The sequence below is a fragment of the Erpetoichthys calabaricus genome, chromosome 3, assembly GCF_900747795.2.
Source record: "Erpetoichthys calabaricus chromosome 3, fErpCal1.3, whole genome shotgun sequence".
NCBI lineage: Eukaryota > Metazoa > Chordata > Cladistia > Polypteriformes > Polypteridae > Erpetoichthys > Erpetoichthys calabaricus.
This window is the reverse complement of record NC_041396.2, coordinates 229,816,544-229,831,019: the sequence shown is the minus strand read 5'-3', so window position 1 is coordinate 229,831,019 and position 14,476 is coordinate 229,816,544. Positions and strand designations below refer to the sequence as shown.

General features: G+C 37.7%; 1 protein-coding gene across 2 annotated transcripts in view; it reads left to right on the top strand.

Moving 5' to 3' along the window:
- adgb (androglobin) overlaps positions 1–14,476 on the top strand; it is a 225,479-nt gene that overhangs the window by 41,235 nt on the left and 169,768 nt on the right. For both annotated transcript variants that reach the window (XM_051924853.1, XM_051924852.1), the window contains exon 8: positions 9,824–9,996. In XM_051924853.1, the coding sequence (XP_051780813.1) occupies positions 9,824–9,996 (173 nt within the window). The remainder of the gene's footprint in view (positions 1–9,823; positions 9,997–14,476) is intronic.

The following is a 14,476-nucleotide window of genomic DNA, read 5'->3' as shown; positions in this document are numbered from 1 at the left end:
GGTGCAGTGAGAGTAATATGGAAAAAGATGATCCGCTGTGGCAACCCCTAACGGGAGCACCTGAAAGAAGAAGAAGAAGGTGCAGTGAGAGTAACAACGCTAAAGCAGCTATTGTATTTAGAATACTGTAGTTTGACCATTCCATGGACCATTATATTGTTACTGGTTAATTACAATCAGATGCATTAAACTAATAAACAATATGCAGTTAATTTCAGTGTATTTATAAAGCCGTGTCAGGGATGTGGATCTGAAAAAGAAAGGGTAACCAAACAGGAACAGTAGCACTGCTTTGACGCTGGGTGCCACCAGTCTGCAAAACCGAACGGAGAACTTGCGTACACCAGGGTATGAGGTACCGTGGAAATGTGCGTGGCTTTATGCCAAGTTTAGGTTTTATACATCGCGATTTGAGCGTGGAAACGTTCGTACACAACATTTCTGTCCATACGCACCGTTTATACATGAGCCCCCAGTATTGTCATGTTATTTCCTAACCCTCTTAATCCAGACCAGGATCATGGGGGTTTCTGGAGCCTATCCCAGGTAGCATAGGACGCAAGGCAGGAACAAACCCTGGATAGGTTTCCATACCATTACAGAGCGAACACACAAACACACTCACACACCAAAGCAACTTTAGCATCGCCAAGTCACCTAACCTGCATATCTTTGGACAGTGGGAAAGAATTGGAGCACCTGGAGGAAACCTACACAGACAAGGGGAGAACATGCAAATTCCACACAGGGAGGACCAGGGACGAGAACTCAGGTCTCCTTACTGTGAAGCAGCAGTGGCTCTACTGTGCCTCCCCATCAATATTGTGAAACTATGAAAACATATATAAAATCAAATGAGTTTGGAGTAATATTACAAAAGAAGCACAATCACTACAGATGAATGAAGATGTACCAAAATGTATCATATAAACAGGAATTAATCACATATCTGTTACTTTAACCAACTGTACCATGCAGAACCACCTAACATAAGTAATGATTTAGCTGTGTTACTTTAACACAAAAAACATATGCCAAGACAAAAATACAGCATATACATTATAACAAGGTTCAAACAATAATGACAACAATGCTGCCAAACTACTTACAAGCAATGCTTTCTGAAGGTTCAGTATAGACAGTTGGAATTAAACTACATTACATTAGGAAAAGCCAAAGTTTTTAAAGGCTCCATGTGAGAGGATGGAGTAAGACTGCGTCAGTGACAATAGAATGTGATTGTACTGCTGTCTTATTGCACTTGTTGTAAATAACTATTCATTAATCCAGTTTCTGAATTGCTAGATTTTACTAGATTCCTGCCCAGAGACTGCCAAAAGTAAAATCCTGAACATTTTCTACTACACATTTGAAATTAACTTTCACCTTTTAAAATGATCTAAGTGACAACACATAATACATTATGATATCAATTGAATTATAAAGTCTTCAAACCCACACAATCTAATTCAGAGTCAATGGGGAGACTATTCCTATGCCATGTGGTACAAGGCAGGATCCACATCTGGAACGGAGAACAAAGTCCATCACAGTGCCTCCTCACATCCACGGTTCTAATGTGGAATGGCCAATCAACATAATGCCAAGGAGATTTGAACTCAGGGTGCTGGCTCTGTGAGGCAGCAGCACTAGTCACTGTGCCACCTCAGAGATATCACTGTTATTTTTTTCTTTTAATTCAGTCTATATTCATCTCTGTGTTTGTAGAATTACTACAACTACTTCATGATTTTTTATTCATCAGCCTGGTTAGTTCCAAATATTGATTTCAGTAGTATACTTGTTTATAATATGCTACCTCATAACAATTTGTTTTTTTTATTTTTATGTCACTAATCTAAAGTGCTCTAGTTTTTTAAAAAAGGAAAATAAAATTGTTCAAATAATAAAATAATGTATTGTAATACAGTATTTTTAAAGAGACATAGATGCCTCTTGACAGAGTTTTGCTATTAATAAACTAATCCTAAAGCCCAACAGGCAAGTGATGTGGTTCAACTGTCAATAAAATATTTGTGATCTAGAATGATGCTGTCACTTAGAAGCCTTTAGCCAGATATTTTTGAATTTCAGAGTTTGTGTTTTAAAGGAATTTTTATTATTCAATTCTTTTGATCAATATTATAGAATGATCGCAAAACAATACTCTTGACGTTTGCTGTAGCATATGTAGTATATATACAGTAGGTAAAGCAGTAGGTTATATAGCATATTTCATAATGAGAACCATCATATAGAACTTTGCAAAGCCAGACAAAAATGTTAAAAATTACATTAGGAATAAGCAGAAAATAACACATGCATACTATGGAAGTATAATAGTCAAATCAAGTGAAGGTTTTTTTTTTTTTCAGTACTCTTCACTAAGTACTGGCTCAGAGTGCTGTTTTAAAAAACATTTAAAATGCAATAACTAACCTTGTAAAGTACAAAATGCACATGCATAAAATACAGATTACTTTAAAACACACAAAGAAAGCAACTTCAAACTGATTAACACAAAACAATTCTAAATGTATGTGTCTATTACTATGATCGTTGAACTGTGGACAGTTGACAACAGAGAAGAAGAAAACAAAAACTTGAGTCAACAGCATCTCTAGAGAAAATCAACCTCTGCAAAGTCCAAGTCACAGACACTGTCAGGTACAGTAATATTTATGGAGCCTTAGGCCAATTAGCTACTCACTCCTTCCTGGTCATTGTACTGGGCATTCTAGTAAAAAGACAAAACCTTTACTTGTTTATAATCCAAAGCTCACAGTGTCTCTGGTGTCTTTTTCATGGGCAAGAAAACAGTTTGGAGTAGAACAGTGGCACCAAGTGGATAGGGATACTGAAATAGAAGCAGAATAGAGGAAGATTATAATTATTGTAAACTAGGGGGCTCTACTCCCTACTCGCTTCGCTCGCCCACCTCCGGGTTTGGTTTACCGGATATACAATTTAAATAGATTGTTATTTTCATGGGAATTGATACATATGCATTATTTTCACTTTTACTTTAAAACATTGGTAAAAACAATACTTCTCCTTTATTTCCAGCCCCGGGAGTGGTTAAATCTCTTTCTTAGAGGACATATAACGCTGCTCGAGTTGTGAAGGGGGGCAGGGCTGAACGCACGCTAAGGAGATGCCGTCAGATCAGCTGCTGTCTTTCTGCTGCTGCTGCTGTTTGTCGCGCTGCACATCGATTATTTCAAAGTCTGTACAGTAGCTGTCCTTTTGCCACTTCGCGTTGTGAAGGGATTTTGAGGGGCTGAACGCACACTAAGGAGAAGCGGTTGTATCATCTGCTGGCTTGTTGCTGCTGCTGGCAAGCTGCGTGTTCTGCTTGTCGTTGTTTTAAGAGCTGGGAGTACATGAAGTGTGTCTGCCAAAAGCATTCAAACAACTGCTAGGTTAGATGGGAACTTGTTTTAAATGTTGTCTCACTGCCTTGTCTCGCATGACGTTTACTTGTCTTCCGAGAAGATCACGTCTCATCTCCCTAGTCTCCCTCCCACGATTTTTTTTTATAATAGAGAGAAATATTTTTATACAGAGGACTAGAATACAGAGATGCAATTAGAACAGCTAATCATCAGCTCTAGTCAGGGTATGCTAGACTAAAGTAGTGAGTCTTCAGTCTGGATTTTAAAGGTGAGTCTGTAGGGGCATTTCATACTGTATACAGTATAAGCAGGCATGTCATTTAACAACTTTGGCACACTATAACTAAAGGCTCAACCTCTTACTGTTTTTTCATTTATCCTTGAAATTCTTTAGTAGACCAGCATCTTGAGATCTTAAAGACCTTTCTGGTCTGTAATAAATTTATTTATATTGCACTTTATATTTTAGCAATCTCAAAGTGCTACAGAGTAAAAATAAAAATAATAAAACAAGAAAATCTATTTATACTTTAACAAAATATCTTTCTAAAAAGATGAGTTTTTAGATTCCGTTTAAAAACATCAGTCGACTGTGGGGCTCTCAGGTAGTCAGGGAGGGCGTTCCACATTCTCTGCGCCACAGATGAAAAAGCCCTATCACCCATACTGCGAAGCTTGGTTCTAGGGACTTGGAGATTGTTAGTGTGTACAGAGCGGAGGGTGCGTGAGGAGGTATGAGGGGTAAGGAGTTCCTGTAAGTAAAGGGGGGCATGTACATAAATGCACTGATGGGTGAGGAGAACGACCTTGTACTCTATTCTGAGTGGGACAGGAAGCCAGTGAAGGGTTTTCAGGATTGGGGTGATATGGTCATGCTTTCGCACCCTCATCAGGATCCTGGCAGCGCTATTCTAAATATACTGGAGTCTCTGAATACTCTTGCCAGGAATCCCGATGAGGAGCGCATTACAGTAATCCAGCCTGGAGAAGACAAAGGCATGGACGAGCTTCTCTGCATCTGCCAGGGTGAGAGTTGAGCGGAGTTTAGCGATGTTCTTGAGGTGGTAGAAAGAAGACTTACAGTCTGTATGTAATGATAAGTTCAAATATGTCAGCTGAGCCTTGGCCATTTAAAGCTTTATATGTAAGAAGAACGCCCTAATTATAATTGGAAGCCAGTGTAAAGACATAAGAATAGGAGTTATGTGGTTGTAGTTTTTAGTTTTAGTTAGAGTTCTTGCAGCAACATTTTGAATTAACTGAAAGCTGCATATATATTGATTTAAAAAACCTGTGAATAATGCATTGCAGTACTCAATCCTAGTAGAAATAAATGCATGAAATAATTTCTTAGTTATTTCCTTATTGTGATGATTTTATGAAAAATTCAGCTTTATTGTTGTGAAGACAAGAACATTCTCAAAGCATTTATTCAAATGGAAGCCCTCACTCAAACACGCACAGCATGCAAGCAATGACGATGATGTCATCCTACCTTCACTCCCTTCTCAGATCTAAAGAACAGATAGCCTTCCTGTACAAGGAGGGCTATCAAGGAGACAGAAAGTGAGCACACGGCCAGGTCAGCAGCCAGTTTTAAATGTTCCCCTCATTAACCATCAGGCAACAGAAGTGTTACATGGTGAGCCTGCAAACTTGCTGTTGTAACTGTGGCGGACAACCAATATCTGCCTGCGTTAACTGAGTTTCAGTACGTAGCACAGTTGGGGGGTTGTCAGGGTCTCAGAAATCTCATAATATTAAAAAATCGCTTGATTTTGTAATATTTTTACATTACCAGCAAGTGATTTTAGATAATTTTGTAATGTGTTTTTTTAAAAGACAGACTGATGTCAAAGATAAGTTGTCTGCGGCCTCAGTAAAAGTAACATTTAGATCTACTGAATTATAAAGTGACAGAATGTTGTTGCCATCTGTGCCAACCCCTTCATTTCTGTTTTTCCATCCACTCCTTCAATTTACTGACATAATTAATTAAGAACACTTTGGAGTAGGGTATTGTATATTGTTAGCCATTATGGATACAATGAGAAGTCAGGCAAAATTACACTTTTTATTGGCTAACTGAACAGATTGCAATATGCAAGCTTTTGAAGCAACTCAGGCCCACTATTACAAACTGCCTGAAGAAGGGGGCTATATTGTAGTCTGTTCAGTTAGCCAATCAAAGGTATCATTTTGCTTGACTTCTCATTGAATACTTTAGGAGAAACATGATTTGGTCTGAAAGAAATGTATAATGGAGAGTCTTTTGCATAGGAGTGAAAATTAATGTGATTTTTAAAGACATTTCCCAGTGGAAGCACTGAATGTGTAAACGTTAAACATCTGAGTACTGAGCACTGCGAGACACCATATTTAGGTTCTGAATATAACAGTGAAGAGCTCTCCGCACATTTCTGTATATGCTGAAATCAATTTAGTAAATATGAACTAAACCACATAAAGATGGTGCTTGTGAGACCAACATCATTTTACATTCTGTATAACAGAATAAGGGGGTCAGTGGTGTTGAAAGCTACACTTAAATCTAACTAAAAAGTTACTGTAGCATTTCCTTCATTAGGAAATATTAGAATGTAATTTACAACACAACCTACTTCTGTTTCTATACTTGAATTTCACAAGTAAATTGTAATGTATAAGGTGAGGCAAATGCTGATTGATAATAGTCATCTGATAACTGACACTTTTAGTTCATTAGGAACTGTGCCAGTCAATAACACTAATTTATTTTAACAATGGGTGTTGCCAGAACAGCCATTGAAGTTTTTACTATTTTTTTTAGGACTGGGTTTAAAGAACAAGTGGTAAGTTCCATTTTAGAAATTAAACTTATGATGTTCTGTTATCAAGTTGAAGACATAATCCATCCAGTTTTTTTTTCTGTTACTTATCTTGGGTTATTTGTAGTGATGGCCCAGAAAAAAATGTAATCTTATGTTTTCATGAAGAATGAAATTAACAAAGCTTCTGCCACAACAGGCTTCAATGGGAGCCAGTGAGGGGTTTAATGTGGAACAACAGCAAACAATATTAAAATGTCCATGAAGACGCAACCCCTGACCAATGAATGAGGGGAAAGGCTGATCTTCAATTCAACAGCTTAATTCCTTCTAAGTGGATTTTCATGCACTACTGTGATTTTTCATAAGTTATTTATTCAACTGAAATAAAAAAAAATTACATATTACTAAAGTGGTCTGCGCATGGAGAGACACTGCAGTATTTAGTTTGCAAGAAGACGTTGAAAACTCACGCCCTTGTATTTTCATTTTTATCATTAAAGAAGTTCATAAAACTGCACTGATAATGTTTGTAGAATTTTGCATGTCAGTTGAGAATTCCTGTTTGTCAAATTAGCAACTGTTCTAAACTGTATAAGGATTGTTTCTGTTTTCATCTATTGGTCTGGAACAGTAGTCACAACAAGCCAAAAAAATACTTGTTTTGATACTTTTTAACATTGTCTGTCCATGTAGTTTGGAAGACCTGCAGCATTTTAATTTAACAGCGCGAGTAATCTCATGAAACCAGGGTGTTTCCATGTGCTTTAATCGCTTTTGTTTCAAGGGGAGTTACTGCATCCTAGGCTTGTTTTAGAGATACATCATAATTATATGTGTGTAATTATATGATCTAGCTTGTTCTTCACAATTAAGTTTGAAATTCTCAGAATATCCACAAATTTTGATTTGGAGTTGTTCTTTAGATGTTGCACTGTGTGTGAGATGCTTTTGCACTTAATAAACATATTTAAAAGGGTAAAGACAAGACTTAGTTTAAATTATGGGGAAATGCTTGGCTACCAGAAGATTGCCAGGGGCACAGTTACCACCATGATTATACAGTAATCCCTCACCTATCGCGGGGGTTGCGTTCCAGAGCCCCCTGCGATAGGTGAAAATCCGCGAAGTAGCGACATATATTTATTTTATTATTTATACATATTTTAAGGCTTTATAAACCCTTCCCACACTCTTATAAACCTTTCTCACTCTCTTGTTAACCTTTCCCACGCTCTTATAAACACTTCCTATGCTCTTAAACACTTTCTACATTCTTAAACACCTCAGACGAACACTGCACACTGCACGCAGCGATCAGATGTCAATGTGTCTGCACTCGCTTTGTAAAGGGGGGCAGCTGAACTCACGCTGAGCAGAAATGGACTTTGTGCTGCTTCTGCCAAACTGCCTGCTTGTCGCTCTGCGTGTTCGGAAGGAGGAGTGTGTGTGTGTGTGTGTGTGTGTGGGTGTGTGAGAGCTGAACGCACCTTCGCTCAAACCCCCCCTCCCCGGAAGCGCAGTACGCTCCTGCCACTTTGCATTGTCAAGGGGGTGGGGAGCTGAATGAACGCTAAGGAGAAGTGGACTTTGTGCTGGCTTTGTGCTGCTTGTCACTCTGCGTGTCAATAATTTTAAGCCTGTACATCACCAATTTTCCTGTCTCACTGTCTTGTCTTGCGTGAAGTTAAAATGTTTTATAATAGTGAGATGTTACTCATATCCTTAGCCCGACATCCACATATCATATGTGTTAACAAAGTGTGTTTTATAAGTTTACATGTGTTTAAAGCATGTGGGATGGGTATTTTAAGGCTTAAACTATAAAAATGTTTATTTATATGGTCTTTCTATATCGCGGATTTTCTCCTGTTGCTGATGGGTCTGGAACATAACTTCCGCGATAGGCGGGCAATCACTTGTATTTAAAAACCCGCAAAGTCGTGAATCCGCGAAAAGTGAACCGCGAAGTAGCGAGGGATTACTGTACAGGAAGGACTGGGTTAATCCAGAGGAAGAAAGAGAGCAAACATAATTTCCAACAGGAAATGTCTTATGCATGCCATTATGAGATCTCCCTAGTAGGAAGACCACCCTGGAAGTGGTATGGTTCTCTGGCCAGAAGTGACCCAAAGATGGAGTTTAAAACTATTTCGTCCCGGATATTCATTGAATTGCATAGTCAGAGGAGTAAGGTTAACACTCGACTGACTGAAGGAAGACAGGCTCACACCTGGAGAGAAAGAAAGAAACAGAAGGTGATGGTAGTACTTATGAAGTAGTTGTGGCGGTGAAATGACCAAGTCACTTCAGCAGAGAGACAGTGGTTCAAAGTCTACTCATGCATATGTACTGAAGGGTTTTGCTTCACTTCTTTTTATTTATCTCTCTCTCTCTTTCTCTCTTTTATGATTTTTTGTGCCCTGTGGCGCATAAGGCAGAAATATAATGACACCAAGCAAATTTGTCAAGTGCCAGTGGTTGTGCTTGGGTCCAATTCATACCCAGTAATTGAAGGTCTTCAATAATGTTTTACACCCAGGTCGTCCTTGGTCTGCCTGTTCAGCATTTTCCATGAAAGGCCCATTGTATGGCCTCTTTGAGTAGTCTGCTGGTAGATGTTAGATGGCCAAACCAAGCCAGGTGTCTTTCCTGTAGTTTGAGACTGATGGGCTGCTGGGTAGCTCGTTTCCAGACCATATCTTTAGTGATCATTTCTTGCCATCGTATGTGCATATTTCTGTGTAGGCAGTGTGAATCAAAGCCATTCAGTTTAGCACTCTGTGCCTTTGTGAGGGACTATGTCTCAGCTCCACACAGAAGAGCTGGGATGATAACTCTGTTGTATACTTTCACCTTGGTGTATATGGAGAGCTACTTGTTGTCTCATATTTTCCTCAATCTGCTCATGGTGAAGGATGCCTTGCCAATGTGTGTCTTGATCTTGGCCGTAGTGTTGTTGTTGCAGGTTAGCAGGCTGTCAAGATAAGTGAAATCTTGAATGTTGTCCACATGATTGACACTGATGTATAGAGAGAAGCCTGAAGTGTTTATTTCCATCAATTTCGATTTTTTGGTCGCATTGACCAGTCCTATTTTCTGCCAGTGATTGCTAGGCAGTTAATCTTGTCTTGTACCTTTTCTGCATTAGTCTCCGTTATAATGACATCATTGGCAAATTCCATTGATTCCAATTGGTTGTTGTCTAACCATTGTAGCCAATTCTTATTACCAGTGCTGTTTATTTATACAGTACATTAATTTCACATTGTATATATACTTCCCATCATTACATATATTCTTCCCAGTAGTATTTTTAAGAAAAAAGCACATTTTTTATTAGCCTTTGGTCTTCTTGATGTTTGTCTACATTTAAAGACCAGGTACTGGGTTCCCTCTGTTATGACAAAGATACAATACAATGGTAAAGCTGAATAGAACTGCTTTATGCTGAAGTTAATAGTTATTATTTAATGAGTGCATATTAAAATAGTTCTGCTTTCCTCCAATGTAAACATTTGTACAGCATTTATTTTTATTAAAGATCCAAACAAGTGTTTGTTTTCATATAAACAGAAGATACATGCTATAGTCACAAAGCTATTTTCTGACATTTTTCAGGTTGGGATATTGTGACAAAGTATGGAATCTATTAAAAGAAACAGTTCCTGAATTGAAATTCCCAGGAGAAAACACAGAAGAATCTGTGGAGTCAACAACGAACATGTGCCAAGAACCTGAAATCAAAAGTGAAGTTACAGCTGTCAGTAAATTGCCTGAAAAAAATATCAAAGGTAGATTTTTCCATACATTAAAATACCTATAAATAACATGTCACGGTTACTGGCTTAATACTGTAGATTTAGCAAATGTGGGTCCATGTTAAAAGTAAGTTAATCTGAAGTGGCATTGTCGCTGTTATATTAAAGGTTTATTTAGTTATTTCATTTAACAGATTTTGGGTGATTAAGTGTAAAAAAGGGGTCTTTTATGGCACAGCCACTCTTGAGAAAAATGTACAAATCTTTTAATACTTTTAAGTATTCAATAAGCTAAGGTATTTTGTCATTTCCCTGAATGGGACATTTAAATATGAAGTATACTAGTTCCTTTATTTAAAACCATTTAAACTGGTTTAACCAAGCAAAATAGGCCTTACATTGTTGTCATCAGTGTACTAGTAAGCGGCTCACAAATATATCTATAGTTCAACTAAAACGCTGTCAGCTGCTTTGACTAAGGGTCCTTGAAACTTGAAAGAAACTTATTATTGAAATATGGTCCACAAAACTGCAAGATGCACAATAGAAAAGAATAAAAAGGATTACTTTATGAGTGGTGTAAATGTTAGCGCTTGTAGCTTTCGAATTTTGACCTTGGTATTGTCTGAGTGGAGTTTTCCCATATCTATTTTGGTTGCTTCTCAAGGTAATCTGTTTTTTCTAGCACATCACAAAGAAATGTTTGTTGGATTAACATGGAACTTTAAGTTGGCCCATGAGACTAAATGTGGATTGGAGAATGTGTCCTGTGTTAAACTGTTACCATGTCCAATGATGGTTCTTGGCCATGACCGTGCACTGGAATAAACAAGTGTGAAAATTGGTGTAAGGCGAAATATTATTTTCAACCTTGTGATAGCTCTGCTATACATATTATCTATGCCATATCTTTAGTTTATTATGTATGAAATGGGAGCTAAAAACCTAAAGATTCTTTCCTTTTTGAAGTCCCTAAAAAAATATTTTGTTTTAGAAAATATCCATAAGCTTGGACATCAGACTTAACATGCCGCCTTCTTAAATACAAATCACACGTATATCAAACACACAACATGACCGCAGTTGGGAAAATCACATGTGAGCTAGCTGTGCCAGCAGTTACTGTTGAGACAGTGATTTGCACAAAATTGAATTTGCAGCAACACTTAGGGTTTCGTTAGTCAAAAAAATGTTATGAACTAGCATGACATTGACACTGGAAAAGAAGTGTTTACTTTTATATACTGGGATTTTTTTTTTGTTTTGTGCATGTTTGGAATAGTGAGGCCACGCTGTATTTTTATCTTATCTCTAATCAATCATTTGTCGAGGCACACAGCCCCCGCATTCTATTTTTTCCCCGTGTTACGTCAATGCATGTCTGGCTGCCCTATTAACATTTTCCAAAACATGAAATTGGCTAGGAGCAATATTTCCAAAAGACACTTTTTCCTACTTTATCAGAGAAATCTACAGGTCCTAAAGGATTTGTGAGGTGTTGTCAAACCCATAAGGAGCAATATTCTTTGCTTTCCAATAAAGTAATCTGAGTGACAACTACCCAATCTAAGAAAATGTACCCTTCTACCTGACCCCAGAACAAATGTGAAATTACATCATGAAATCTATCTTAGAGACCCGATTAACAAGTTCTTGTGTCTGATGTTTACTTGTCCTATCCTGAGGTCTCCTCTATGAATTTACTTTCTCTTGAGATACAATCTGTTTGTCAGCTTGTTGTTGTCTGACTGCATCTTGCCATATGTTACTGAGCATCTCTTTATTTGTTCTGTACTTTACGGCTTAGTTATCACTATGTTAGCAGGTGAGTAAGGAAATAGTACCATAATAATGTCAGTTGGATGATATTTAATTTGGCGACACTTGTATAAATAAAAGATTATTCAAATATGCGTCATAAGGACAATAGTAGTTATATTGGGTAACATTTTTTTTTTCTTCTCACATGAATCAATATAGATGAACCTTTTGTGCTGAATTCAAATATTTAATCAGAGTTTGTCTATCATGCAAGGATTTTGCAAGTGACACAAGATTAAAATTTACAATAAACATATACTTACACTTTATATACATTCTCACCTAAAAGGTAGAAATGGAAAGTTATAAAATGTTCACAAACTGAAATAAAAACATGTTAATCCTGAATTAAACTTTATAAAACTAATTTTACTGCAGGGCAGCACGGTGGCGCAATGGTAGCGCTGCTGCCTCACAGTTAGGAGACCTGGGTTCGCTTCACGGGTCCTCCCTGCGTGGAGTTTGCATGTTCTCCCCATGTCTGCATGGGCTTTCTCTGGGTGCTCCGGTTTCCTCCCACAGTCCAAAGACATGCAGGTTAGGTTCATTGGCGATTCTAAATTGGCCCTAGTGTGTGCTTGGTGTGTATGTGTGTGTCCTGCAATGGGTTGGCGCCCTGCCCGAGATTGGTTCCTGCCTTGCGCCCTGTGTAGGCTGGGATTGGCTCCAGCGGACCCCTGTGACCCTGTGTTAGGATTCAGCAGGTTGGAAAATGGATGGATGGATGGATTTTTACTGCAGCCTTAGACATAATGCTTCTACATTAGAACAAAAAACACAAATCTGAACAGGATTATACAGTAAGTTATTTATCCTATAGTCCTATTCTGTTTAAATATTATTGATAGATTTTAAACCCAATCTGACACTGACAGTATACCAGACTGATGAGCCTTTGTGTAACTGTATGATGCAGACTACATTGTTCCTCTGTAGGCTACAAAACCTTTTATTTTACTTGGATACTGAAGAAGATCTTAGCATAGAATATCCTGAAATAATCTGCAACTGTCATCTATTGCTTGTCATTTTACATGAGTGAAATGAAAAGTTTATGATATTGTGATACAGTTTACCTGATACCTTTTTAGTCTCTAACCATATGATTTAATAAATATTAATATTGCCTTTTAAGCATAGTTTGGATTTTTGAAATGTGCCTTTGCTACCTTAGCTTCTGCAATATTTTGTCATTGCTGATGTGAGAGTTGTACTGCACCAAGTGACTACAGTTCCCAATATGCCCTATGGGTATCTGTAGGGGTACTGTAACCCAGGGACACTTGCATCTAGCATTTCTGGGGAGTAAATAACCCAAGTAAGTTGCCTCCCCCTGTTCTTCCCTTATAGTCCTTCCGGGATGCCAGCATATCCGCTCCTGTCCATCTCCTGTTTGCGGCAGGGGCCACTCTGCTTATTTGGTAGGCCAACCTCCCGTCCAGGTTTTGAACCAACCCAAGCGGAATGCCAGCCCATGCCTGCCATCCATTGCAATACACAATTTCTTTGGTAGCCTCTGACACTTGACATACTATACATGTAATGAATCAGTAATCGGCAACTGTATAATAGCCAGTAGGCTTGCACAAAAAACTCTGCACCATTTTTTTCACTTTTTTACTATTTTTCTAGGTTGTTCCATTAACACCCATTAAACATACTTAAAGTCTATTTTGTTAACTTGGAATTTAACATATACTGTACTGTACAGCATAGGAAATCACATCAATGGTTACTCTCACACTGGATAAAAGAAAAGAAGCCTTCCTCACCTTATAAAGGCTACACATAAATCAAAAAATTGCTTCTCTACCTTTCTTTGTTTTCCCACTGCGGATATAACGTTTACCTTTTACAGATGCATGCTAACATAGCCCTTCACTACCACTAATATCTATTAGTCTAGAAATAACTAATGTTAACATGACGCAGAGGACAGACTGAACCACTTTAGATTCTGGATAATCATTTAAATTACTTTGTCAAACACAAAATATATTCGTTGCCATGATGTGAAATTTGATGTTTACCTTTTATTGGCTTTCTATTGTTTTGTTACTTTGTTTAACTGAGGATCCTTTCATGAGTTTGAGCCTTCAAGAACTGTTATTTATGGTTCTCACAGGGATTAAATGTAGTTGAATGTGCATTTAGTCTTGTTGGAGAAAGGTGAGCAACCCTGTATGTTGTATCCATCACAGTCTCATACTAGACATCTGAGCTGTCACAGAGGTCACTCCATGTAGATAAAAAAGTGTACAAGCCCTCTGGCAGTTCTATACTTAGCTCAGCTTGTGCAGTGGTTGACATAAATGGTAGCTGGTAGTATTAGTTGGAATTCAGTAAGTGATAATCATTCATTGACAACACCTTCTCTTAAATCTAGTAGAATATGTTTTCATTTTTAGAGTTATTAGGCGGAAAATGTGATTAAATCATTAAGCACCTACTTTACTAGATATGCATTAAAAGGATAAAAGTTAACAGTTATGTCAGCTGCTAAATTGAGTTTTGAATTGTTAAATAAATCATTATCACACCCTTTGGGCTGTTTGCTGAAAAAAAATCATTGAGACTCTTCATACTTAAGATTGTATGCTTTAGGCATCATGTTATCAGTATTTTTTTGGTTTGGTTTGTACATGTCTTCAACCATTTGTGGTTATAATAATATTAATAATAATAATAAAGG